At 41.7% G+C, this 26,785-nt stretch overlaps 1 protein-coding gene across 1 annotated transcript in view; it reads left to right on the top strand.

Moving 5' to 3' along the window:
• Window positions 1–26,785, top strand: part of COL14A1 (collagen type XIV alpha 1 chain) — a 233,071-nt gene that overhangs the window by 31,537 nt on the left and 174,749 nt on the right. The window contains 3 exon segments of the mRNA XM_070382861.1: window positions 797–886; window positions 25,418–25,573; window positions 26,547–26,666. Of these exon segments, the coding sequence (XP_070238962.1) occupies window positions 797–886; window positions 25,418–25,573; window positions 26,547–26,666 (366 nt within the window).

Genomic DNA, 26,785 nt, shown 5'->3' with positions numbered 1-26,785 from the left:
AGATCCCTGGAGACAGGATTCTTGTCTCCAGTATTCTTGTCTGGAGAATTCCATGGACAGAGGAGCCTGGACTGTAGTCCATAGGGTTGTAAAAAGTCAGACATAGCCAAGCAACTGATACTAACCAACAAATAACTTAAAGCACCAAACCATGGCAGGAAAGCTGCTATGGAGAGAAAAGGAAAGCTGGTGGAGCAGATTGGATCGAATGTATTCAAGGCCCAAGGGTCATCTGGGTCCTGAACTTTTCATAATGGAAGTAATGAACAAGTGCTACTTTTTATTAGTAGGAAATTTTAAGTTTGAAAGAAAATCTTTACTGAGTTCTCCATCTTTTATTGCAGATAGACCAACTTCAAATGAGGATATATGTGGCTAAGACCTTTGTAGAATAGGGGCCACTCACAGGCCTCCCAGAAATCTGAAGACATAACTTAAACCCTATGCCAACACCTTCTGATTTTATAGATATGTTTTAGCTCCTTAGCCTGCTGATCCTTCATTCCCTCATGTCTGAAATGGGGCTAATCTTGAGATTTTATGTTATACACGATTACATTTGATACATCTGCCCGTAGTGAATACTTGACCGAAGTAAATCTGTAAGTGACTTCTATGCTTTCCCATGACAAGATTGAAAAGAATAGCAGCTGCAATCTTCTAGAATGAGATTCTACCATGTAGCTAATTTCTACTTAAAGCTCTAAATACTTGCAAGGAGTTTAGTAAAAGCTCATTGAATATTTTCTTTTAGGTTTTAACCTAACATGTTGCTGTATTTTTACTTTTCTTCCAGTTAAAGATTTAGAAAAAAGAAAGGAGCCAAAACCCAGAGTCAAAGTTGTGGACAAAGGAAGCGAGAACAAACCATCTGCACCCGAGGAAGGTCAGACCTCACTTCTGTTTGCTTGCTGGGGAGGGTGGGCTGTCCTCAGAGCGCAGGCGCCCTGCGTTCTGGCCCGGCTGCCTCGGAGGAGGCGGATCTCCTGTGAAGCGTCCCTCGGCCTCTCTCCTCCCCTCCCCGCACGGAGCAGCTGTCAGCACTGCCCTCTCCCTTGCGTTCCCGTGTTTAACACACCACTAACTCCTAGTGAAGGCATTTTCTATTGAAATACCGACAGAATCTGTTCATTTCTTTCCGTGTCTATTGCCAGTACGCCGCTAAGCTCCCCTTTCTTTGCTGGTGCATAGTATTTAGCAAGATCTCAATTTGCTCTCTGCCCAGAGGTTAGAGCAATCCTCGCAAAACAAACCCAACCCCGTATCTCACCCCCAACCCTGCCGTGGCCCCTCCGCCCCCGCCTCCCCTGCCCACACACCAGGAACCCCTTCCCAGCTTCAGTGGCCTCAGATGCAGGCCAGACCCTAACAGGACCTCCAGGACGCCTCAGTCTCGTGACCTCCTGCCTTCCTCCTTCTTCATCTGACAGCTCACTCTTTAATTTTGAAGCATTTCCACACACTGCAAAAAATACATGCTCCGAAGATTAGTTTCAGGGTTAAAGGATAGGCAAATTTTACATCTTGGATAGAGTCTACCAAACAGACACAGTTTTTTCAATAATTTATTCTTAAAACATACATTCTTTCCAACATTTGAAATTGTTTCAATGTTTTCCTATTTTTCTCCTAATAATTTTTAGATTTATATATATTTTAAGAATAAGTTATTGAAAACATTGTGTCTGTTTGGTGAATCCATCACAAACATACAATTTGCCCATCCGTTAACTCTGCAACTTCATTTTAGAAGTATGTATTTTTTGCAGTGTGTTTGTAAATTTCTGAATATAGCAAGACATATGGGGCTTCCCTGGTGCCTCAGATGGTAAAGAATCTGCCTGCAGTGCCGGAGACCCAGGTTCGATCCCTGGGCTGGGAAGATCCCTGGAGAAGGGAATGGCAACCCACTCCAGTACTCTTGCCGGGAGAATCCCATGGACAGAGGAGCCTGGCGGGCTACAGTCCATGGGGTCACAAAGAATCGAATGTGACTGAGAGACTAACCCTTTCACTTTTTTCATGTCAGATATATAAAAAGTATAAAAATAAGTGATAAACAACTTTGTCAAGAAAGCAGGTATAAACAGTAGAGTCGGAGCTCCTTGTACATCCCCGTATGTTCCTTTTCCTCCATTCTAACAGGCTACCAGTGTTTGAATTCAGTGTTTATTATTTCAATATGTGTCTTTATCATTTCATTACATAAATATATGAATCCTGAAACCATCTTTTAATTATGCATTTATATTTTAAATTTTGTATACATGCAATCAAAATATGTTTGCAGCTTACTTTTTTTCTCCACAGAATATTAGATTTTTTTGAGTTATCCATGTTGACTTATATACAGGCAATTTATTAATTTTTGTTATATAGAACTCCACTGTATAAATATAACCCAATATATTTAACTCTTATACTCTTGATGTTCCCAATATTTTGCTATTACAAAATTGATGTAAAAATTCTTGTTTATGTCGCCTTTTTCACACGTGGTAGAATTTCTCTCGAATACACACCTAGGTCTGGAATTATTCAGTTATGTGCACGTGTCTTCATCTTGTTCATCTTGTCTATGGTGTCTTTATTTTATGTTTTTATAGCTAATATTTGCTTCTTTCCTTATTATATTTTTCTTTTACCACTTCCTGAATTGAATGCTTATCTCATTAATTTTTGATATTTCTCCTTTTTATTGTGTGGATTTTAAAACTACAGATATCCAAGTACTACTTCAGCTGTATCACATAGACTTTGATATGTAGTATTATTTTTATGTAGCTCAGGCTACATAATTTTTGATTTCTACTAGACTTTCTATTTTGACTCAGAGGTTGTTTATAAATATTTAATTTCTAAACATATGGAGTTATTTTAAAAAGATAATGTATTTGCTATTGGTATCTAACAATTGCGTTATGGTAGGAATATTTTTAAAAAGTTTGTTCAGACTTTTTTTTTAATTGTTTAAATGTGCTTTTTTTCTTTTCTTTTCTCTCTCTCTGTTTCTTTCTTTTTAACCATTCCCTGTATTCTTGACAATACATTCTCAATGTATTCTTGAGGTGTTTTTTTTTAAAACGTTCCCTATATTCTTCAGAATACATCTGTGTGTTCTTGAGAAAAATTTTAATCTCTGCGTCAGAGAGATTTGTCCATTTCTCTTTGTAAATTCTGGCAATTTTGCTCTATATTAGAGGCTAGATTCATGACAAGTTGTTATATTTTCCTAGTGAATCATTCTTTTTTTAAAAGCAGTTTTCTTTATCCTTAGTAATTCAATATTTTCTTATAGTGATACCAACTTATTTTGTTTAGTAGTGACATGATTTAGTAATTCTGTATACTTTAACTCTCACCCTATTTGCATCCTAAGGTTCAAGGTGAGTAAATATTTTAAAGAGTATTTAATTGGATTTTAAAAATCATCTCTTACAATCTTTGTATTTTAATTAGTATCCATAGTCCACTTACATTTTGGATTTGCCATTTATTTTATACATTTTGCTACATTTTCCCTTGTATGCCTTACTTAATTAGAATTGATCAACTTAAAGAAAAATACATTTCCCCTTTACTGAACTAGCTGATATTTAATCCTTTTATATTTTTGTATGATTATAGTTAAATTTTTAGCATTCATACAGCCAAAGTCTATAACTAAGAAATATATTTACCATTCCCTAACCAGTCCAAGTTTTTATAGTACTTTAACTTTAATTATCTACCTTCTATATTTTACATAACTATAACAAATATGTTAATTTTGACATTTTTTGCCTTACAAAGGTATTGTATTTATAACAATCATAATTTTAATTGTCTTTATTTGTCCGGCACCCACGTTTATAAATTTCTTGGCTTGTTACTCCGTCTTGTATCTCAGGTTTTCTCTGCGTGTTCAGTTTCCTTTAGAGAAGATCCGTGGTGGTAAACTTAATTTTATTCACACAAAAATGTCTTCAGCCTGCACCCAATTTTGCAGGCCTAGCTGGGCGCCAGTTTGAGAGTGGTTTCTGGTCATTTAGAAGATGTCTCACCGTCTTTTGGCTCTTGTTCACGACAAGTCTATTGACTGATCATTTAGAAGAATCTCACCATCTTTTGGCTCTTGTTCACGAGTGGTTTCTGATCATTTAGAAGATGTCTCACCGTCTTTTGGCTCTTGTTCACGACAAGTCTGTTGATAGTCTAAATGTTCAGGTAATCTCTTTTCTCTACAGACGCTTTTCAGACTTTCTGTTCTTTGTCTTTGGTGTTTGGTTGTTTTATTACAGTAAGTCTAGTTGTAGATTTATTTGTGCTTCCATAATCTGGATTTAAAACTTTCACTAATTCTTTAAATTTTTCAACATTTAGTTCTTCCAATAATCTTTTTCTTAAGTATCTATTTCTTTCTCTTTTCTCTCTTTGTCTCTCTGTATTCAAATTATACTTATCATAGTCTCTTTTGATAATCTATGTCTCTTAACTTTCATATATTCTACCTCTCTCATTTTGTCTATGTCATTTTGGGTAATTTCTTTATCTTTCTAATAGAATACTAATTCTCTTCTTATCTCTTTAAAATCTGTTTTTTAGCTTGTCCTTTTTAATGAGTAATTTTTTTTCTAGAAATTATATTTGATTCTTTAAAAATCTTGCTAGAAATTTATATGGTGATTTGTTCCATTTTAGTGTTTTTTTTTAAATTATTCTGATGTCCTAATCATGTTTATTTTACATTCTGAACCAAATAATTACATCTAGAGTATTTTAGGAGAAGGCAATGGCACCCCACTCCAGTACTGTTGCCTGGAAAATCCCATGGACGGAGGAGCCTGGTGGGCTGCAGTCCATGGGGTCGCTAAGAGTCGGACACGACTAAGCGAATTTACTTTCACTTTTCACTTTCATGCATTGGAGAAAGAAATGGCAACCCACTCCAGTGTTCTTGCCTGGAGAATCCCAGGGACAGCGGAGCCTGGTGGGCTGCTGTCTATGGGGTCGCACAGAGTCGGACACCACTGAAGCGACTTAGCAGCAGCAGCAGCAGAGTATTTTAGGGATAAATGTTACTTTTCCTTTCTTTACTGGTTTCCATTCATGGTGCTTTTTTTCTTGTTTGATGTGTCACTTGCTCATTTGTGGGGCTTCTTCAGCGTGGTTTAGGAGCGTGCACCTCCAGAGAGGTGCTCTTGGTTGCTACCCAATTGGAACCCTTTTCCATTAATTTCTTTGGGGGCGCTCTGGGCTTGTCAGTGGTTACAAGCTCTTCTGGGTAAACCTCGCTTTTTCTTACTTCCGTTTCACCTACTTGTTTTAACGTCCGCTGACGATTCTTGCCTGAGTCGGTGACTGCTGTACCGTTTCTGAAATGACAGCTTTTGTGGCTTCATTGTTCAGTCTGCGTTTATTAGGCGGCATTCTACCGTAGGGGCGATATTTCCCTTTTTCCATATTTGTTTATTTATGTGATTTTAATGAATGTTTATTGCATGTGATGAATTGTAATCCATCACTACCATGTGTTTTGATGCTCGGATTATTCCAGAACTGCTTGGTGGGAGCTGTTTCAATTTCCTATGCCCTTTTTCTCTTTCAGCCACACTGCACAGGATGTGGGGTCTTCATTCCCTGAGTAGGGACTGAACCCGTACCCCATGCTAGAAGCCTGGAGTATTAACCACTGCACCTCCCGGGAAGTCCCTTCCCTGCCCGTTTAATATCACCCCTTATTCTCTAAGCTTTTCCTACTTCCTGGCACAAACTTTGCATTCCAGGCTCCTCTTATAGTTTTTCTGCCCTGCCCTGAAATCAACTTCTTTAAGGAGTCCTGGTTTCCTGTTACGGAGAATGGTGTATAGAAACCAAAGTGCGGGTACTAGATGTGCTTGGGTTGTCATTGCCTCTGGGTTGTCATTGCTTCTAGGCCCTGTTTGCTGAGAGTACACACACACACACACACGCACACATACACACACGCACATACACGCGTGCACACACACACACACACACACACACACCATTGTCTATCTATCATCTCTTATTGTATCTTGTATCTATCTTATATCCACAACACAGGGTTCATTCTAGCCTTTCCTTTCCTTATTTATAACTCCTCTTTCAAGAGTGTTGGATAACATGACTCCTAAAATCTTAAATGCATCTACTTATATGCTCAATCATAAAAACAGTTTCAGAATTGCTAATCTATACACACAGCCAAATACTCTATTGACTAGAATTCAATGTTTGCCTTTAGTGTGGGGGATATAATAAAATGCCTGCGTTCAAAAGGGTCTTGTGTTAGTTCTTTCTGTCCCTCTTCACTGTGGTTTTCTATTCATTTTTAATACAGTTAGGTTAATCTGTGAGGACATAAAACATTAACGTGCTCCAAAAGTTTAAAAATGTGCAAAAGCATAACACTCTAAAGAAGTATGACTCCCCCTGTTTCTTTCACCCAGCTTTACTCAGCCCCTTTAAATAACCAAACTCATTCATTTCTAAATTATCTTCCTTGCATTTTTTGGGAAAGGGGATGTTATGTGTAAGTTCTCAGCTGAGTTGTGGCTTAGCATTCTTTGTCAGGCAGTATTTAAAGAATGGCAATCAAAGTGAAATCTGTTTTCCATCTATGGATTAGAGTTTGATCCCAGAATTTAGCTCTAGCTATATATTTGATGTGGAGAAGGCAATGGCAACCCACTCCAGTACTCTTGCCTGGAAAATCCCGTGGACGGAGGAGCTTGGTAGGCTGCAGTCCATGGGGTCGCTAAGAGTAGAAAACCACTGACTGACTTCACCTTCACTTTTCACTTTCATGCATTGAAGAAGGAAATGGCAACCCACTCCAGTGTTTTTGCCTGGAGAATCCCAGGGACGGGGGAGCCTGGTGGGCTGCCGTCTATGGGGTCGCACAGAGTCGGACACGATTGAAGTGACTTAGCAGCAGCAGCAGCAGATACTTGATGAAAGTGAAGAGGAGAGTGAAAAAGTTGGCTTAAAACTCAACATTCAGAAAACGAAGATCATGGCATCTGGTCCCATCACTTCATGGCAAATAGATGGGGAAATAGTGTCGGACTTTATTTTTTGGGGCTCCAAAATCACTGCAGATGGTGATTGCAGCCATGAAATTAAAAGACACTTACTCCTTGGAAGGAAAGTTATGACCAACCTAGATAGCATATTCAAAAGCAGAGGTATTACTTTGCCAGCAAAAGTCTGTCTAGTCAAGGCTAGGGTTTTTCCAGTGGTCATGTATGGATGTGAGAGTTGGACTGTGAAGAAGGTTTAGTGCCGAAGAATTGATGCTTTTGAACTGTGGTATTGGAGAAGACTCTTGAGAGTCCCTTGGACTGCAAGGAGATCCAACCAGTCTGTTGTCAAGGAGATCAGTCCTGGGTGTTCACTGGAAGGACTAATGCTGAAGCTGAAACTCCAATACTTTGTCTACCTCATGCGAAGAGTTGACTCATTGGAAAAGCCCCTGATGCTGGGAGGGATTGGGGGCAGGAGGAGAAGGGGATGACAGAGGATGAGATGGCTGGATAGCATCACCAACTCGAAGGACATGAGTTTGAGTGAACTTCGGGAGTTGGTGATGGACAGGGAGGCCTGGTGTCCTGTGATTCACAGGGTCGAAAAGAGTCGGACACAACTGAGTGACTGAACTGAACTGCTGCTGCTGCTGCTGCTAAGTCGCTTCAGTCCGACTCTGTGTGACCCCATAGACAGCAGCCCACCAGGCTCCCCCGTCCCTGGGATTCTCCAGGCAAGAACACTGGAGTGGGTTGCCATTTCCTTCTCCAATGCATGAAAGTGAAAAGGGAAAGTGAAATCGCTCAGTCGTGTCCGACTCTTAGCGACCCCATGGACTGCAGCCTACCAGGCTCCTCTGCCCATGGGATTTTCCAGGCAAGAGTACTGGAGTGGGGTGCCATTGCCTTCTCCCATAGACAAAAGGAGGCTTCCTCTTTTAGTTCCCATGAGGTGTATGCCTGGGCAGTGAGGATTCTGAGGGCACTGGTAATTTGAGAAAGCTGTCTTAAGTAAGTTGTACACAATGGTGGGAACCCAGGCCAGAGTCGGGACTCCCAGGAGGTGGTGAGGCTGAGTGTTAATGGAGCCCACTGGAGATTTTAGAAAGGCCTTCCCCTCCCAAGCCTTAATTACATAGAAGTACTCTCATCTGTTGTTCAGTTGTTAAGTCATGTCAGACTCTTTGTGACCACATGGGCTGGATTGTACCAGGCTCCTCTGTCTTCTACTATCTCCCCAAGTTTACTCAGATTCATGTCCACCAAGTTGATAATGCTGTCTAACCATCTCATCCTCTGTCGTCCCCTTCTCCTCCCACCTTCAATCTTTCCTAGCATCAGGGTCTTTTCAGATGAGTCAGCTCTTCGCATCAGGTGATCAAAGTACTGGAGTTTCAGCTTCAGCATCAGTCTTCCAATGAATATTCAGGATTGATCTCCTTTAGGATGGACTGGTTGGATCTCCTTGCAGTCCAAGGGACTCTCAAGAGTCTTCTCCAACACCACCGTTCAAAAGCATCAATTCTTTGGTGCTTAGCTTTCTTTATGGTCCAACTTTTACTTCCACACATGACTACTGGGAAAACCATAGCTTTAACTATAGGGACTTTTGTCAGCAAAGTAATGTCTCTGCTATGACATATATATATGTATGACTCTCATATATGTGGTTCCTACTTCTCATAACCTCACATTTGGTCTTTTTCCCTATCTGAACCACGAATGCTCCTAATTAACATTAAATGAGTTAATATGAATAGTATTTCGAACATAGTGCTAATAGTTATTTTCTATTAATGTCAGAATGTATCGTTTCCATAAATTAATACCATCAAAAACCCCCTCTTTTGTGTTAGTGATCTAACAATAAAGGTATGGAAGAGATTTGGTGGCTACCGTCCAGTGCTGAACATTGCGATGAACAGTGGGATTAACTGGCGACCATGGTAGGCAGGACTCTGCCCTCATGGAGCAGCCTGGCCTGGCTCAGGGTGTGCCTGTGTACCCTCTCCTGGGACCAGCACACACGCAGCTGCGGCTGAGCGTAGCCAGAGCGTGTGATTCCTCTCAACGTGCGTTTTCACTTATTGGAATTGCTTACTTTCTATAATACGTTTATGATTCTTGGCTTGCAGCTAAGATATCCATTTGAAAGTTTACTAGTTTTTCCAGTAACATCATGGGCCTTAAATCTGCTAAACGTAGCACTTTGAGTTTAGCTTGACCAGGTGGAACTGGTGGAAGTTTAATGTTGGTGATGCAGGAGTCAGAAGACTAGCTAAGGCAGAGGAGGGTGGGTGTGTTTCGTAGGTTAATGCTGGCAGGAGTTTGGCTTTTAAGGAGAAGGGGGAAGGGGTTGAGTTGACTCATAAGCTGGACTTCGGGGCTCGGTCATGGGTTGGGATCCACGCAGGTGAGGGTCTAGCAGGACGCCTGGCCCCTAGAATGTGCTCTGCAATGCTCCTCCTCCTCTCTGTCGTCCTCATTCTCCTCCTTCTCTTCCTCATCATTCTCATACAATTGTTGCCTAGACAGTTGACCAGTGTACCGGAAACTCTAGGGTGAGCTAGAAAGGCTCTGCTCACAAGCACGAGGGGAAGTTTTGGAAGCCCCTATGTCTGGCTTGTGCCCGGAGGGGGCAGATGTTCCCTTGAGAGTTTATAGCTGAGGGTCTGTACCACCTGTAGATGAGGTATTCGCATTACACTCTTCACATGTTCTGGGATTCAAGAAGTTAATTTTAAACTTGCTCAAAGCTGGTATGAGTAGAGTGCAAGGAAGCACAGAGTTGCGTTTGAGACGCATATCAGTTCCAGTTCTAATGATTACCGCAGATAAAGCAGTACCCGAAAGAGTTTATATTCCAAAAGTTAGAAACACTGACGTTAAACCATGAGTATGGGTCAGAAGACAGATGCGGTGGACCCAGAATCCCACGGTTTTCAGTAATGAAATGATTACAGAAACACTGTAAACAACAGTGTTATTGAAGTCATAGAAACGGTCAAGAGAAAGATGAGAGACCGTGAAGGCAAGAGGAAGTGAGATTCGAAAAGGGACTGAACAGAGCGCGAAGCATTCTGAAAAGCACAGATGACAGGCTGGCCACTCCCGGAATCACGCTGGTGAAACTAAACACCGACGGCGGGATTTCAAAGGGGCTTCCTCAGTGGCCCAGCGGTTAAGAATCTGCCTTACAATGCAGAGAACACAGGTTTGAGCCCTGATCTGGGATGATTCCACATGCCCAGAGCAGCTAAGCCCGAGTGCTGCAACAGCTGAACCGGAGTGGACAATCAGAATTTTCTGTAGCACGTGGAAAAAAAGATCCTGCAGGCCGCAGCTAAAACCCAATACAGCTACATAAATAAATAGATATTTTTAAAAGGTAAGGTTTAAGAGACAAAAATAGGAAGAAGCTGAAATAAAAAGATTGTTGAAGCCATTTCTAACTGATGGAGATCTGGTTGTGGGTACTTGTCTGTTCTTCGATTCTTTGGCATATTAAATAAAGCCAGTGTTTTCAATAATTGGACTTCCCTGGTGGCTCAGCAGTAAAGAATCCGCCTTCAATGCAGGAGACCCAAGTTCCATCCTTGGGTGAGGAAGATCCCCTGGAGGAGGAAATGGTTACCCACTCCTGCCTGGAGAATCCCATGGACAGAGGCGCCTAGGGGGCTACAGTCCATGGGGTTGCAGTCGACTGAGTGGCTGACACTTTACTTCAGACAACCTTTGGCTGAGAAACCCCTCTCAGCTCCAGTGTCCTCATTAGAAAAATGATCATGCTAGCTATAACGAGCATACAGACTTGGGAAGGTTAAATGCTATCAGCTTTATAATGTACCTGGAACATAGCAGATACTGGACAAAGGTCAGCTTTTGAACCACCTTGTCCATTAATTTTTTCCTAATATCTTCTTTTCAAAGAGAAAATATTAGCATACAGAATACATCAGAGTGTCTGACATTGTCAATAAGTATTTGTTGAATATTTGGATCTGGCTTGTTTTACAATCAAGGAGAGAGGTTCACAGTCCCTTGGAGAAGATTAAGGAAGACTGTTTTCATGAAAAGAATGTTTTTATCATAAAAAGCAGAAAGCAGATTTCTTTTTTTTTTTTTTTGGTTTGCTGTGAAGCATTATAATTCATGTTTTTAGGAACTCAAGAAAGCATGAAATAGAATCAGTCATTCAGAAAATAATCATTGAATACCTTCAAAGTACATTACACCTGTGCATAAAATTATAAGGTTTCCCTGAGGGCAAGGGGCTGAGGTTCTCCTAGCAATAGCGTTCCTGTTTTCCCCAAGTTCCCTTATGCCCAACCAGTCTTTTTCTTCAGATTTATTTTTAATTCAACCACTCTTGACATTTTAAAAGGATTTTTGATACCTTTTCTGTTGTCTTCCAGCAAATTTTATTGTTCTTAACCTGTGCATTGTCCAGTGGTAAAATATATATTTTATATATATAATATATATATATATATGCTGGGAAGACTCTTGAGAGTCCCTTGGACTGCAAGGAGATCCAAGCAGTCCATCCTAAAGTGAATCCATCCTGAATATTCACTGGAAGGACTGAAGCCGAAGCTTCAATACTTTGTGCACCTGATGTCAAGAGCCAACTCACTGAAAAAGACCCTGATGCTGGGAAAGATTGAAGGTGGGAGGAAAAGGGGACGACAGAGGATGAGATGGTTGGGTGGCATCACTGACAAAGAGTCGGACGCGACTTAGCAACTGAACAACAGCAATATACTTTGTAGCTCTTCCTTAAATACACCAGGTTTTCAAATGTCCTCATTTATAAAAGAGCTTGTAGTACATCTTGTGTTAGCTCAGATATTTGACAGCTGTGAGCACTGTTAGAGACTTTGGCAAAGGCTTATCCGTAGCAGTGCTTGGGCTTGTCTGACTGATACCTTCCTTCTTGTCTGAGAATTTTCTATTAAATATCTCGTTTCTATACCTGCAGGGCTGATGGTGTCAAATAGAGCAGGTGTTTCAGCCTGAGACATTGTGAAATGTCAGGGTCTGTTTGTTATTGGCGAATTGGAATAACAGGGGTGAATGAGTTTTTGCGTGTTCTCAGAAAATCACCTTGAACAACAAGTAAACATAAAGCCAAATCACATGATATTATATACAGAGCTGAAAATGCAGGTGAATGTAATACACCAGTTCCTGAATAGGTTTTGTGTTTAAACAGAGGTGATCAGACAAAATAGCCTCTCTCGGTCAGCATTAAAATTCGAAAGTCAGGAAATAACCAGATCAGTCTTCGTACAAATAAAATTTGAGAACCGATTTTATCTAAAAGTATTTTAAAAGGATCATATATACTTTTGAAGGAAATAAAACCTGTTTTAGGTATCTTGTAGGGAGAGCTTGGAGAGGTTAGATAGGAAGAAATGGCAGAGGGTGCAGAGGATAGTAGTCAGTCAGAGGTCTCAGAGATGAGAATAATATTGCGGAAAGAAGACTCGTTGTATTGGGATGAGGTGAGAAACCAGTATTGACAGGTTGAGCGGAGCTGACACGTGGAGAGCCCGTGAACAGCTCAGGCTTAATTTGGTAGATAGGGAAGGAAAGAAATTAACTTAAAATTTGGAGTTGGAGGGTAACTTTGAGATCCATGTAGTTCAACCCATTGAGAGGACAGGGAAGGCTCTCCAGCCATGCGGTTGAGGGTTGACCAGCATCCACATCACAGACAGAGCTCTCCCTGTTTCAGAAAGTTCCTTCATGGGCTTCGCTGGTGGCTCAGTGGTAAAGAATCTGCCTGTCAGTGCAGGAGGCACGGGTTCGATCCCTGAGCCAGGAAGATCCCACATGCCTTGGAGGAGCTAAGCCCGTGCACCGCAGCTCCTGGGTCTGTGCCCCGGAGCCCGTGAGCCGCAGCTCCTGAAACCGGGCACCTCCAGCCCTTGCTCGGTGACGAGAAGCCCCCCGAGACGAGAAGCCGTGCACCGCAGCTGGAGCCCCGCTCACCGCAACTAGAGAATGGCCTGAGCAGCAGGAAGACCCGGCCACAAATAAAATTTTTAAAAAGGGAAAGTTCTTTCATGAGTTGAAATCTGTCTTCCTGTGGGCATTTAGGACACTCCTAGCCCCCCTCTGTATGGCAGCCCTTCAGATATTTGAAGACAGCCCCTTCCAGTTTGTGAGCAGAGGAGAGATGTGATAAGTGTGGTATTTACAGGAATGTCAGTTACTGTTAAGATGCAGAGATCTGAGTGACAGCTGAAGTGTTCGCCTGCTGTGGGTCGGGGATGGGGCTTCACACGCCTGCAAACCATCGTGGCGTGGTTCTCCCCGGGTTGCTCACAGGACCAGCAAGCGTGGCCGTGACCTCGAGCTGTCTCTGCAGGCACAGCCTAGCCACCTTCCCCGCCTCCTCCCATCCTTTCTTCCCTCCTTTCTCTCTTCCTTCCCTTCCTCTCTCCCTCCCTCGTCCCTCTTTCCCCACCCCTCCTCCCTGTTATTTCATTCTCCCTTTGTTTCAAATACTTTTCTTCTGTCATAGTAGTTAAGTAGCACAACAGCTAAATCTCTCAGGCTTTGGAGTCAGTCCTAGATTGAATTCCAGCTTTTTCGTCTGTTCCGCAGGTGATGAAAGGCAAGTTATTTAACCTTTCTAGTTACTTAACCTTTCTTTTTCAATGCGGTGAAAAGAAACACCTGTCTTGTAGGATTAATATCAGGCTTAAATGGAAAAGACATATGCAAATCACCTGAGGAAAGCAGTCACTCAATGGAAGGGCTTTTATTGGAAAAAAAGGAAGCCATGAAAAGCGTCTGCTGCAATCAGCCAGTCAGTCAATAACTACATGTTCGGGCTCTCCAGAGCAGCAGGGTCAGCGGGATGTGTCTACACACAGAGAGTGATTTATCATGAGGAACTGGTTCGCATGCTTGTGGAGTCTGAGGAGTCCTGAGATCTGCGGTCAGCAAGCTGGAGGCCCAGGAGAGCTGGCGGTGTCGGTTCCCATCTGAGACCTTGCAGGCTCGAGACCCAGGAAAGGCCCGTGTCGGTTTTGAGCCTGATGTTCCAATCAAAGCAGTTAGAAGAGGCTCCTTTCTGTTCTATTCAGCTCTCTAATCAATCGCACAAGGACCAACTACCTTTGGGAAGGTAATCCGCTTTACTCATTCTGTGGATTCAAACGTTCATCTCATGCAGAAACACCCTCCCTAACAATCTCCGAATAATATTTGATCCCATATCTGGGCACCCCATGGACCAGTCAAGTTGACACATAAAATTAACCGTCACACTCGTGTATTTCTAGGAAATAAGTTCTGCAAAGAGAAATAAAACAGAATAAGGAAAGAGGGTGATGGGGAGTGCTGTTTTAGATAGGGGAGTCGTCTGTCTCAGGTGCTTTGAAAGATGTGTCTCCAGTAAGACTGGGCTAAATGAGCACGTAGCTCACTCTGATTAATGTCAACTCTGAACGCAATTGAAATGAACCCTAGTTCCTCTTCCAGTAGATGGACAGCTTATAACATTAATACGACAGGTGACCAGTGACCACTCGTGTTGCATTATATGAGGACATCTTCCATGGTGCTGGCAGCCTGCTATGATGGAAGAGGCAACCAAACATTGACTATACCCGGGGTCTAGTCCTGGCTTTTCCATTGTAACCACTGAGCTATCCACTTGTCTCTCTGAACTTCAGTTTCATTTTCTGAAAATTAAACACCTTCATGGCTCCCCACTAGAATGTTGTGAGAATCAGAGTATGCCAATGTACTGAAAAACTCTCTCTGAGCCACTGAGCTCTTAGTAAATGTGAAATGCTGTTGAGTTCAGTTGCTCAGTCATGTCCAACTCTTTGCAGCCCCATGGAGTGCAGCACACCAGGCTTCCCTGTCCATCACCAACTCCCAGAGCTTACTCAAGCTCACGTCCATCGAGTCGGTGATGCCATCCACTCTGTCGTCCCCTTCTCCTCCCTCCTTCAATCTTTCCCAGCATCAGCTGATTCATTTTCCAATGAGTCAGCTCTTCCCATCAGGTGGCCAAAGTATTGGAGTTTCAGCTTCAACATCAGTCCTTCCAATGAATACCCAGGACTGATTTCATTTAAGGTGGACTGGTTGGATCTCCTTTAAGGTGGACTGATTGGATCTCCAAGGGACTCTCAAGAGTCTTCTCCAACACCACAGTTCAAAAGCATCAATTCTTCGGTGCTCAGCCTTCTTCACAGTCCAACTCTCACATTCATACATGACCACAGGAAAAACCATAGCCTTGACTAGAAGGACCTTTGTTGACAAAGTAATGTCTCTGCTTTTGAATATGCTGTCTAGGTTGGTCATAACTTTCCTTCCAAGGAGTAAGTGTCTTTTAATTTCATGGCTGTAGTCACCATATGCAGTGATTTTGGAGCCCAGAAAAATAAAGTCTGACACTGTTTCCCTATCTATTTGCCATGAAGTGATGGGACCAGACGCCATGATCTTTGTTTTCTGAATGTTGAGCTTTAAACCAACTTTTTCACTCTCCACTTTCACTTTCATCAAGAGGCTTTTTAGTTCCTCTTCACTTTCTGCCATAAGGGTGGTGTCATCTGCATATCTGAGGTTATTGATATTTCTCCCGGCAGTCTTGATTTCAGCTTGTGCTTCATCCAGCCCAGTGTTTCTCATGATGTACTCTGCTGCTGCTGCTGCTAAGTTGCTTCAGTCGTGTCCGACTCTGTGGGACCCCATAGACAGCAGCCCACTAGGCTCCCCCGTCCCTGGGATTCTCCAGGCAAGAACACTGGAGTGGGTTGCCATTTCCTTCTCCAACGCATGAAAGTGAAAAGGGAAAGTGAAGTCGCTCAGTCGTGTCCGACTCTTAGCGACCCCATGGACTGCAGCCTATCAGGCTCCTCCATCCATGGGATTTTCCAGGCAAGAGTACTGGAGTGGGGTGCCATCGCCTTCTCTGCATATAAGTTAAATAAGCAGGGTGACAATATACAGCCTTAACATACTCCTTTCCCTATTTGGAACCAGTCTGTTGTTCCATGTCCAGTTCTAACTGTTGCTCCCTAACCTGAATACAGGTTTCTCAGGAGTCAGGTCAGTTGGTCTGGTATTCCCATCTCTTTCAGAATTTTCCACAGTTTATTGTGATCCACACAGTCAAAGGCTTTTGCATAGTCAATAAAGCAGAAATAGATGTTTTTCTGGAACTGTCTTGCTTTTTCAATGATCCAGTGGATGTTGGCTATTTGATCTCTGGTTCCTCTGCCTTTACTAAATCCAGCTTGAACATCTGGAAGTTCATGGTTCACGTGTTGCTGAAGCCTGGCTTGGAGAATTTTGAACATTACTTGACTAGCGTGTGAGATGAGTGCAGTTGTGCGGTAGTTTGAACATTCTTTGGCCTTGACTTTCATTGGGATTGGAATGAAAACTGACCTTTTCCAGTCCTGTGGCCACTGCTGAGTTTTGCAAATTCACTGGCATATTGAGTGCAGCACTTTCACAGCATCTCAACTGGAATTCCATCACCTCTACTAGCTTTGTTCATAGTGATGCTTCCTGAGGCCCACTTGACTTCACATTCCAGGATGTCTGGCTCTAGGTGAGTGATCACACCATCCTGATTATCTGGGTCATGAAGATCTTTTTTGTGTAGTTCTTCTGTGTATTCTTGCCACCTTTTCTTAATATCTTCTGCTTCTGTTAGGTCCATACCATTTCTGTCCTTTATCGAGCCCATCTTTGCATGAAATCTTCCCTTGGTATCTCTAATTTTCTTGAAGAGATCTCTAGTCTTTCCCATTCTATTGTTTTCCTCTGTTTCTTTGCATTGATCACTGAGGAAGGCTTTCTTATCTCTCCTTGCTATTCTTTGGAACTCTGCATTCAAATGGGAATATCTTTCCTTTTCTCCTTTACTTTTCACTTCTCTTCTTCTCACAGCTCTTTGTAAGGCCTCCTCCCTCAGAGAGCAATTTTGCCTTTTTGCATTTCTTTTTCTTGGGGATGGTCTTGATCCCTGTCTCCTGTACAATGTCACGAACATCCGTCCATAGTTCATCAGGCACTCTGTCTATCAGATCTGGTCCCTTAAATCTATTTGTCACTTCCACTTTATAATTGTAAGGGATTTAGGTCATACCTGAATGGTCTAGTGGTTTTTCCTACTTTCTTCAATTTAAGTTTGAATTTGGCAATAAGGAGTTTATGATCTGAGTCACAGTCAGCTCCCGGTCTTGATTTTGCTGACCATGTAGAGCTTCTCCATCTTTGGCTGCAAAGAATATAATCAATCTGATTTCGGTGTTGACCATCTGGTGATGTCCATGTGTAGAGTCTTCTCTTATGTTGTTGGAAGAGGGTGTTTGCTATGACCAGTGTGTTCTCTTGGCAAAACTCTGTTAAAATGCTATTGACTCTTAAAAAAAAAAAAAAAACTAACTTCAAGTCAGTCTTGGAAACAATTGTTGATTTGGAAACTTGAGTTCAACCTTACTGGAGATTTATGTGAAAAATTACTCTGTGACCACAGTTTTCCTTCAGATGTCTTGGTTAATGAATGGCTTAGCCAGATATTTTGCTAGTGGCATCAAGAAAAATGGTTGAGAGGCACTAAATGAATCAGACCAGTCGTGGTGAAAATGATCATGAGATTTTCTGAGTGCATACTATGATAATGTGAATAAAAATAGCTCCTGCTCCCCTTTCATTTAGCTTTACCTCTGGCATCGGAAAATATTAATATCAAGGAAGACAAGCAAGCATGGTACAATCACCCTGATCCCTAAATAACCACAGTCTGGTTTTCCAGTGTGGTCGTTCATCAGAGCAAGAGGAAAGACCACATCTAACTGAGCCATCGTGGTCTACTTTTGTAGTGCTCTACTGTAGGTTTGAATTGTGTGAACAGAGGAATTCTTTTTAACAAGACCATTCAGCGTGGCTTACATTTATTAGTGTGCTATGTGCCAAGACGTCAGCCAGACAAAGGCCATAAAAATATATAGCACAAATCCCTCACTTCTCAAAGAGTTCAGTGTAGTCAGAGAGAGAGAAATGGAAACAAATTACAATAGCCTGGCGTTCTGAGTACAACAAACCGCGTGTACTAATGCAGAGGCCGTCAAGAGGAGCAGGTAATGGACCCATCTGAGGACTGCTGCAAGAGCTTCTCGCAGTGGATGAAGTGTAACCTGGGCTTTGAAGGATGAATAGGAGTTTACCTGGCAGGAAAAAGCTGCTTCCGTTAATTCTCCCCTTTCTATTTTGAAGAGTTGGTGAATACCCTTCTCCGTAAAAACATTGTAAATATTTCTATATTAGCCATAACTGGATCTTTAATTTTATGTCATTAGAGCAAAAGGAACACTCTAAAAAGAAATGTTTAAATTTGGTAATTTCATACCATTCTAACTAAAGTGACACTCCCCTCCCCGAGAATTCCACTGCTCTTTATATCATTCTGCTTATTTCTATAGATCAGATCAGATCAGTCGCTCAGTCGTGTCCGACTCTTTATGACCCCATGAACTGCAGCACGCCAGGCCTCCCTGTCCATCATCAGCTCCTGGAGTTCACTGAGACTCACGTCCATCGAGTCAGTGATGCCATCCAGCCATCTCATCCTCTGTCATCCCCTTCTCCTCTTGCCCCCAATCCCTCCCAGCATCAGAGTCTTTTCCAATGAGTCAACTCTTCACATGAGGTGGCCAAAGTACTGGAGTTTCAGCTTTAGCATCAGTCCTTCCAAAGAAATATAAAGCTCTTTTAAAAATATGAAATTATTTTGTTCTGTTAGTCTGTTTTCTCTAACCAAGAATTTAAACTGCTGGAAGATAGGAATTTAATTGTATTCCTGGTTGCTCAGAATAGGGCTTGGGATATAGTAAAATTTGGGGCTTTCCTGGTGGCTCAGAGGTTAAAGCGTCTGCCTGGAATGTGGGAGACCGGGGTTCGATCCCTGGGTCAGGAAGATCCCCTGGAGAAGGAAATGGCAATCCACTCCAGTACTCTTGCCTGGAGAATCCCATGGAGGGAGGAGCCTGGTAGGCTACAGTCTACAGGGTCACAAAGAGTCGGACACGACTGAGCGACTTCACTCACTCACTCACTCACTCATAGTAAATTTTAAATAAATAAATGTATTTCATAGGGAAATTAGTTAATATGAAATTAATATACATAGGTTTTGTGTAGACTGATTTAATACTAATTCAAACTCCCTGAATTAACTTGTATTCTCAACATAAAATTTTCTTGTGATGTCAGTAACACAGTAAAATCGGTGTACAATTATTGTGAAAGGGACACTTTTTATGTGGGCCTCTTAAGTACTCATTGGAAAAGACCCTGATGCTGGGAGGGATTGGGGGCAGGAGGAGAAGGGGACGACAGAGGATGAGATGGCTGGATGGCATCACCGACTCCAGGGACATGAGTCTGAGTGAACTCCGGGAGCTGGTGATGGACAGGGAGGCCTGGCGTGCTGTGATTCATGGGGTTGCAAACAGTCGGACACGACTGAGCGACTGAACTGAACTAAGTGCTAAGTGCATTCATTTGGGAGAGAAGAAAGTTCTGGACAGTGACGCTTGCAAGTGGCGCATGCTAGCTGTGGCCGCAGCAGGGGCAGGTGGTGTGGGGACGCAGATTCGTGTTAGAGACTGGCCCCTGCTTTCTGAACTGATGTGACAGGTACGCTGCTGAAGTCGGTGTGGTGGTGGTGGCGGTTTAGTAGCCAAGTTGTGTCCAACTCTTGTGACTCCATGGACCACAGCCCGCCTGCCTCCTCTGTCCCTGGGATTCTCCAGGCAAGGGTATTGGAGGGGGTTGCTATTTCCTCCTCCAGGAATCTTCCCAACCCAGGGATTGAACGTGGGTCTCCTGTGTTGCAGGCAGATTCTTTACCATTTGAGCCACTGGGATTCGTGTCTTACCTGGGTTCAGATCAAAGCTTTGCCTCTGCCCTGGGTGGTACTCTGGGCAAATCACACAGCCCATGTATTTCATACTTTCCAGCTGCAAATGGGACTGATAATAATGATGCATGTCTTATAGAGCTCTTGTGGGGACTGAGCAGGTGAGCATCGAGGGCTCACGATGGCCATGACTTCCAGATACAGAATTGTTAGTTTCTTCCGGCCTCATCAGGCACCTCTGCAGGTGTTGAACATAATGGGAATTATTCTTCTGAATCAAACGGTGACATTCAAGGTATTGTTTTTATTTGTGATGTAGCCCTTGAAGCTCAGTCAGTAAAGAATCTGCCTGCAACGCAAGAGACCCAGGTTCGATTCCTGAGTTGGGAAGATCCCCTGGAGGCGGGCATGGCAACCCACTCCAGTATTCTTGCCTGGAGAATCCCATGGACAGAGGAGCCTGGCCGGCTACAGTCCATGGGGTCACAAGAGTCAGACATGATTTAGTGACTAGACCACCAAGCACCGCCACCAGCCCATACACTGGGTGCTTTCCTTCAGTTGTGATCAGCTGTCTACCTTTTTTTTTGGTACTGTCTGTATTTTCAGAATTGCATTTTAGATAAAGTTTACGTTAAGCCAAGAACTGAATTAAAATACAGTTCATTTCCTCTGCTTCTTTGCTTTAATTTTAAATACAATATTGAAGGTAAGAAGAATTTATTTTTATTTAAAATAGTAAATTGAACTAATTTCAGTTTGGGGCCATTGTGAATAAAATTGCCGTGAGCATCTGTGTACAGTTTTTTGTGTGTACATTAGTTTTCACTGCTCTGGAATAAGTATCCTTGGGTGTAATTGCTGGGTTGTATGGTAATTTCACGTACTTGTTTCTGTCTGTATTCCTGGCTGCTCTGGGTCGCTCTTGCTCTGCGTGGCTTTCTCTCGCTGCAGGGAGCAGGGGCTCCTCTCGTGGTCCACAGGCCTCCCTTTGCAGGGGCTCTTCTGGTTGCCAAGCGACGACCTCAGGCAGCTGGCTTCAGCAGCTCTGGCACACGAGCTTAGCTGCCCTACAGTGTGTGGAATGGAGAAGGCAATGGCACCCCACTCCAGTCCTCTTGCCTGGAGAATACCATGGACGCAGGAGCCTGGTGGGCTGCAGTCCATGGGGTCGCTGAGTGTCGGACGCTACTGGGCAGCTTCACTTTCCCTTTTCACTTTCATGCATTGGAGAAGGAAACGGCAACCCACTCCAGTGTTCTTGCCTGGAAAATCCCAGGGACGGGGGAGCCTGGTGGGCTGCCGTCTATGGGGTCGCACAGAGTCAGACACGACTGAAGCGACTTAGCAGTAGCAGTAGCAGCAGCGTGTGGAATCTTCCCAGACCAGGAATCGAACCCGTGTCTCCTGTAATGGCAGGCATCCTCTTAACCACTGGACCACCAGGGAGTTTCTAGGTATACTTTTAAAAGAAACTGCCAAACTGTTTTCTGCGTGGTTATACCATTTCACAGTCCCGTGAGCAATGTGTGAGTGGCGCCATTTCTCTACCCACTTGCAGCATTCGTTGTTATCACCGTGTTTTATTTTGGCCGTTTGGATAGGTGTGTATAGCGAAATTTCATGTGATTTTAATCCGTATTTACCTGATAGTTACTGATGCTGAACACATTTTCATGTGCTATTTGCCATCTGAACAAGGTATACAGATGGCATATCTTTGATGAAATATTCGTTCAGATTTTACCCGTTTGCTAATTGGATTGTTTGGTTTTATTTGCTAGTGAGTTTTGAGGTTTCTTTATATAGTCTAGATACTAATCCTTTGTTGAATGTGTGGTTTACAAATATTTCTCCTAGCCTATAGCTTGTCTGTTCATCTTCACATGAGCTTTCACACAGCAAAAGTATTTTATATTGATGGAGTCCAGTTGATCAAATTTTATTTTTATGTGTTTGTATTTTTGGTATTAATGCTAAGAACTCCTCTTGGAGCCATACATTCCATGACTTTGTCCTAATTTTTTACTAAAAGCTTTATGATTTCACTTTTTTACCTCTAAATTGATGATCTGCTTTTAATTAATTTTGGTATAAAGTATACAGTTTAGGTCAAGTTTTCTTTTTCTTTCTTTTGCATGCATATTAATTGTTCCAACACCATCTGTTGAAGTACTTTTGAACATTGGTATAAAATCACTATATGATTTTTAAATCACATTTAGATTGAAAATCATATTGTTCAGCATATTGGTATGGGTCTGTTTTTGGCTTTGCTCTTTTTCGCTTATGTATGTGTCTATCTCTCTGAAATACCCACTAGTTAAATACAGCAAGCAGTCTTGATGTCTGGTAAAATGATTCTTTCCACATAATTCTTCATCAAGATTGTCTTAACTATTCTAGGGTCTGTGCCTTCTTATGTAAATTTTAGAATAAGCTTGTCTATGTCTTAAAAAAAGTTTTCTGGAATTTTGATAGGAATGGCATTAAACCTATCGATCAGTTTGGGGTAGCTGGCCCCTCTACCGTGTTCAGCCTTCCTGTCCGTGAATGCGGTAGACGTCTCCCCCCTCTACCGTGTTCAGCCTTCCTGTCCGTGAATGCGGTAGACGTCTCCCCCCTCTACCGTGTTCAGCCTTCCTGTCCGTGAATGCGGTAGACGTCTCCATTGATTTGCATCTTCTTTGGCTTCTTCTATCAATAGCGTAACTTTTACCACACAGGTCTTGCACATGTCGTAAGTATATACCTAAATATTTCATTATCTGTGGAGTAATTATAAATAGTATTAAATTTATCATTTTTGCATCTGAGTGAACACAAATTGTACCTCACTGTGATCTTGATTTTTTTTATTACTGTGATCACCAGTGTAGTTAAACATTCTCTTTTATCACTTATTAATCTTATGTATATCTCTCCATTCTCTTACATATTTATTCATTTTTTAATGTATTCTTCATGTGGATTCTTTTTCAGTTTTTTATATTGCACATATCTTTTCCCACTTGTAGCTAATCTTTTTATATTATTTAAGGTGTTTCTTTGATGAACAGCTTACAAATTTTAATATCACTAGATATGTCAATCTTCTAATTTCTATTCAATTAATTTTATATCTTATTTTGGAGATATCTAGAATTTTTATCTCCAAGTGAAAATAACTTTAATGAGCTAAATTAACAGAGCATTTTTATTGCAAACAATTTTAAAATGGAAAATACCAGTATTAATATTCCTCTTCCAAATAAGCAGAGAAACTGTTCTCTAAGACCCTATCTACAATGTACCCAAACAATTAAAATTTTTTTTAGTTAAAAAGGAAAATAATATCTCCAATAGTTTTGGAATAAAAAGAAAACTACGTTTCATTTCAGGAAAGTTTCCCCATAAAAAGTGAGGGGCATAGATTCTTAAACCTTCTTAAGACTTTAATTTTCCCTGATTATTTGCAAAACACAAACTAATTTCTATCTCATGACTTCTTACATTGTTCGGTTTTAGGATATTTCAGTGTGGTACAGAGGACTGACTCCTAGGTCAGTAGTGATTCTGCATTTGGCTATTAAAGAAGAGAGATTTGGTGCCCAAACTGTAATATATACACCTTGGGTTGAGCTGTATTGTTTGGCTACATAGTCAGCACCTGAGTATTCCTTGGCAAACACATGTTTTCCCCATTTGGTAAAAGGATCTAGGTATTCCACGAAAATGGAAAAAAAACAAACAAACAAACCACAAGCTCCTTTTACTAAATGTGGCCTGTGGATACAGAGCCATATATGAAACTGCTTACCCTAACCATAATAGGTCAACTGTTTGCCCTCCAGGAAAAAACATATCCGATTTATTTATGAAGACTTCTTTATTTTGTTTTTCATTACATATATTATAATTTTTGTCTTATTGTCATTTTAATGTTTCAAAATGTTGACATGGACATACACACACATATACACTCACACAAAATATTCATGATCTGCAGTCCTAATGCGAAAAATCAGCAAAAATAAGAGACGTTACTTATATAAGAGCCAACAAAAGTCTGTCTAGCCAAGGCTATGGTTTTTCCTGTGGTCATGTATGGATGTGAGAGTTGGACTGTGAAGAAGGCTGAGCGATGAAGAATTGATGCTTTTGAACTGTAGTGTTGGAGAAGACTCTTGAGAGTCCCTTGGACTGCAAGGAGATCCAATCAGTCCATTCTAGAGGAGATCAGTCCTGGGTGTTCATTGGAAGGACTGATGCTGAAGCTGAAACTCCAGTACTTTGGCCACCCGATGCAAAGAGCTGACTCATTGGAAAAGACCCTAATGCTGGGAGGGATTGGGGGCAGGAGGAGAAGGGGACGACAGAGGATGAGATGGCTGGATGGCATCACCAACTCGATGGATATGAGTTTGGGTAAACTCCGGGAGTTGGTGATGGACAGGGAGGCCTGGCATGCTGCAGTCCATGGGGTCACAAGAGTTGGACACGACTGAGTGACTGAACTGAACTGAACTGAAGCCATTCTTTGGGAAACACAAACTATAGTAAGCAAAGCTTCTAAAGATACTGACAGCATTGTGACGTTTTTAAGGATTCTTAAACACATTAAGGTATTCTAGTATTTTCACTTTGTAAGAGGTGGTTTTCACCTCATCCAGTGCAGACTTACCTTATATCAGACAGCCGCCATCTTTGTTGCAGACTTCTGTTAGCCCTTTGCATCTTGCCCGCAATCTCTGTGGGCATAGACTCACCCTGAGGGCAAAGCTCAGGGTGCTACCAGTCCAGCCACTGGGCATCCTTTTCTCAGTCTGTATTCTGAAGCTTGATTTAAGTAAATGAAGTACTGAAATGAGTTCCAGGGATAAAATCTAATAGTCACATGGACACAATATGTAAAAGGATTTGAATTGGGGGAAGTTCTCGAGCTCTTGCAACTTTCTTCTTCTACAAACCCTTCCTATTTTAGCACAAGCCTGCGTCTTTTTGAGATTAAATGGCCCTGACTTTTCCTTGAATCCAGGAAGCCCGTGTTTTTTTCTCTTATCGCTTCCTCTCGCTCAGACTTATCAGAGCAGGAGAGCCGCGCTCTGCTTCCTGGCCGCCTTCCCATCCCTGCTGACCCTCCTGCACGGGTGTTGCTGAGATCTTTCCTGGAAAGAATCTGCACACTAAAACCCAAAGCTGGATGCTCTTGCACAGACACTGCTTTTTCAAATATGTAGAAGGCTCGAGTTGCCAGTGTGCTGTGAACCCGCCAGTGTCTGCTAACTATTTCCAGAACATTGGCTCGGTTGCCAGGTATTACCATTTTTTTTTCTCCCCTGGTGAAAATGCATTTAAAAGAAGGGTAATAAAAATATGGTTGCTTTAATAGGAACTTTATTGTATTCTTAGCACCAAGTTACCTGAAAGACATTAAAATAGACTCATTCTTTTAAAAGTTGCAACAGTAACATGGGCGCTTTTTTGGTCTATACTTTGCAGAAGTGAAATTTTTCTGTCAAACACCGGCTACTGCTGATATTGTAATCCTGGTCGACGGCTCCTGGAGTATTGGAAGATTCAACTTCAGACTCGTTCGATCTTTTTTGGAAAACCTGGTTACAGCGTTTGACGTGGGCTCCGAGAAGACACGAATTGGTGCAGCTTTTTTTTAAATTAACAGCATCAGCTCCTAGTGTGAAACCACCAGGAAGCTTCTTAAGAAATTTCAGATTCTCTACCAAATGTTTTTCAGAATTTTAGGTTTAACTATAGAAATGTTCCCCAAAGGGCAAGTTTGCATCAATAAATATTTATTTCTACTAAATAACGTGACAATGTCACTCAATTAATTATTGAACATATTTCAATTTTTCTGGAAAGCCAAAATCTTCTCTAACAATAATAACTATTTTATTATTATTAATAATTTTAAATAATAATTTAAAAGTTACTATTGGTTTAAGAATTTATCAGGTAAAAGTTTTCTTTTTATTTAAAAAGCAATTGAATCAAGTGAAATGTTTAATCAACATTTGGAAAAAGTTTTATTGTGTGAGATACTTTTGCCAAATTCTTGCTGTGATAAAAAACAACAAAAAAGTTGTAAATCTTTGAGAAATATATCCACTTTATTATATAAAGTCTCCTAGTTTCACTTCTAAATAGCCCGTAAGGAAACTCTTTTCTTTGGGAATAAAAACAAAATACAAACACTATAGTGTATACAGAAGTCAAAATATAATGTCACACATGAAGCTTGTATGAGGTTGTATAAGCTGGTATCAATATTACCTCAATTAAAAAAATTAAATACATCTAGACCTTTTATCTACAAACATGATCAGACTTTTAAAAAATGCTAAGTTCCTGATTGGGTGCCTACTTCTAGATGTCTGGAAAATGTATACATTCCATCAGCCTCCAGGTATGTTGAAAATTCTTTAAATTGATGTCAGGAACTCACTTTGAAATTTCTCAGGGAGGCAGAGAAAAAAATGTTGCAAAACTTAGCCACCCCACCCCGCCTCAAAAAACACTGGGCCTTCATCATTCTAGTCTCTCGAATGGTCCACTGGGCCTTCGAGTAACCCTTCATTTCTGGGTGGGCTTTCTCGTCCTTCTTTTCCAGGCCTGGCTCAGTACAGTGGTGACCCCAGGATCGAATGGCACTTGAATGCCTTTAACAGCAAAGATGAGGTGATCGACGCTGTCCGCAATCTACCGTACAAGGGGGGAAATACTCTCACAGGTATGCTTTTGTTTAGTCCACGTTTTTGGCGGCATGTCTTGCCAAAGCAGAGTTGTATTACTTCATTTTGTCACTGTGTATGTCTTAGCATAGTATTTTTAAAGCAAGCTAGCCTTTAA

Source organism: Bos mutus, chromosome 14 (genome assembly GCF_027580195.1).
Source record: "Bos mutus isolate GX-2022 chromosome 14, NWIPB_WYAK_1.1, whole genome shotgun sequence".
Classification (NCBI taxonomy): Eukaryota; Metazoa; Chordata; class Mammalia; order Artiodactyla; family Bovidae; genus Bos; species Bos mutus.
This window is presented reverse-complemented; position numbering and strand designations above follow the sequence as displayed.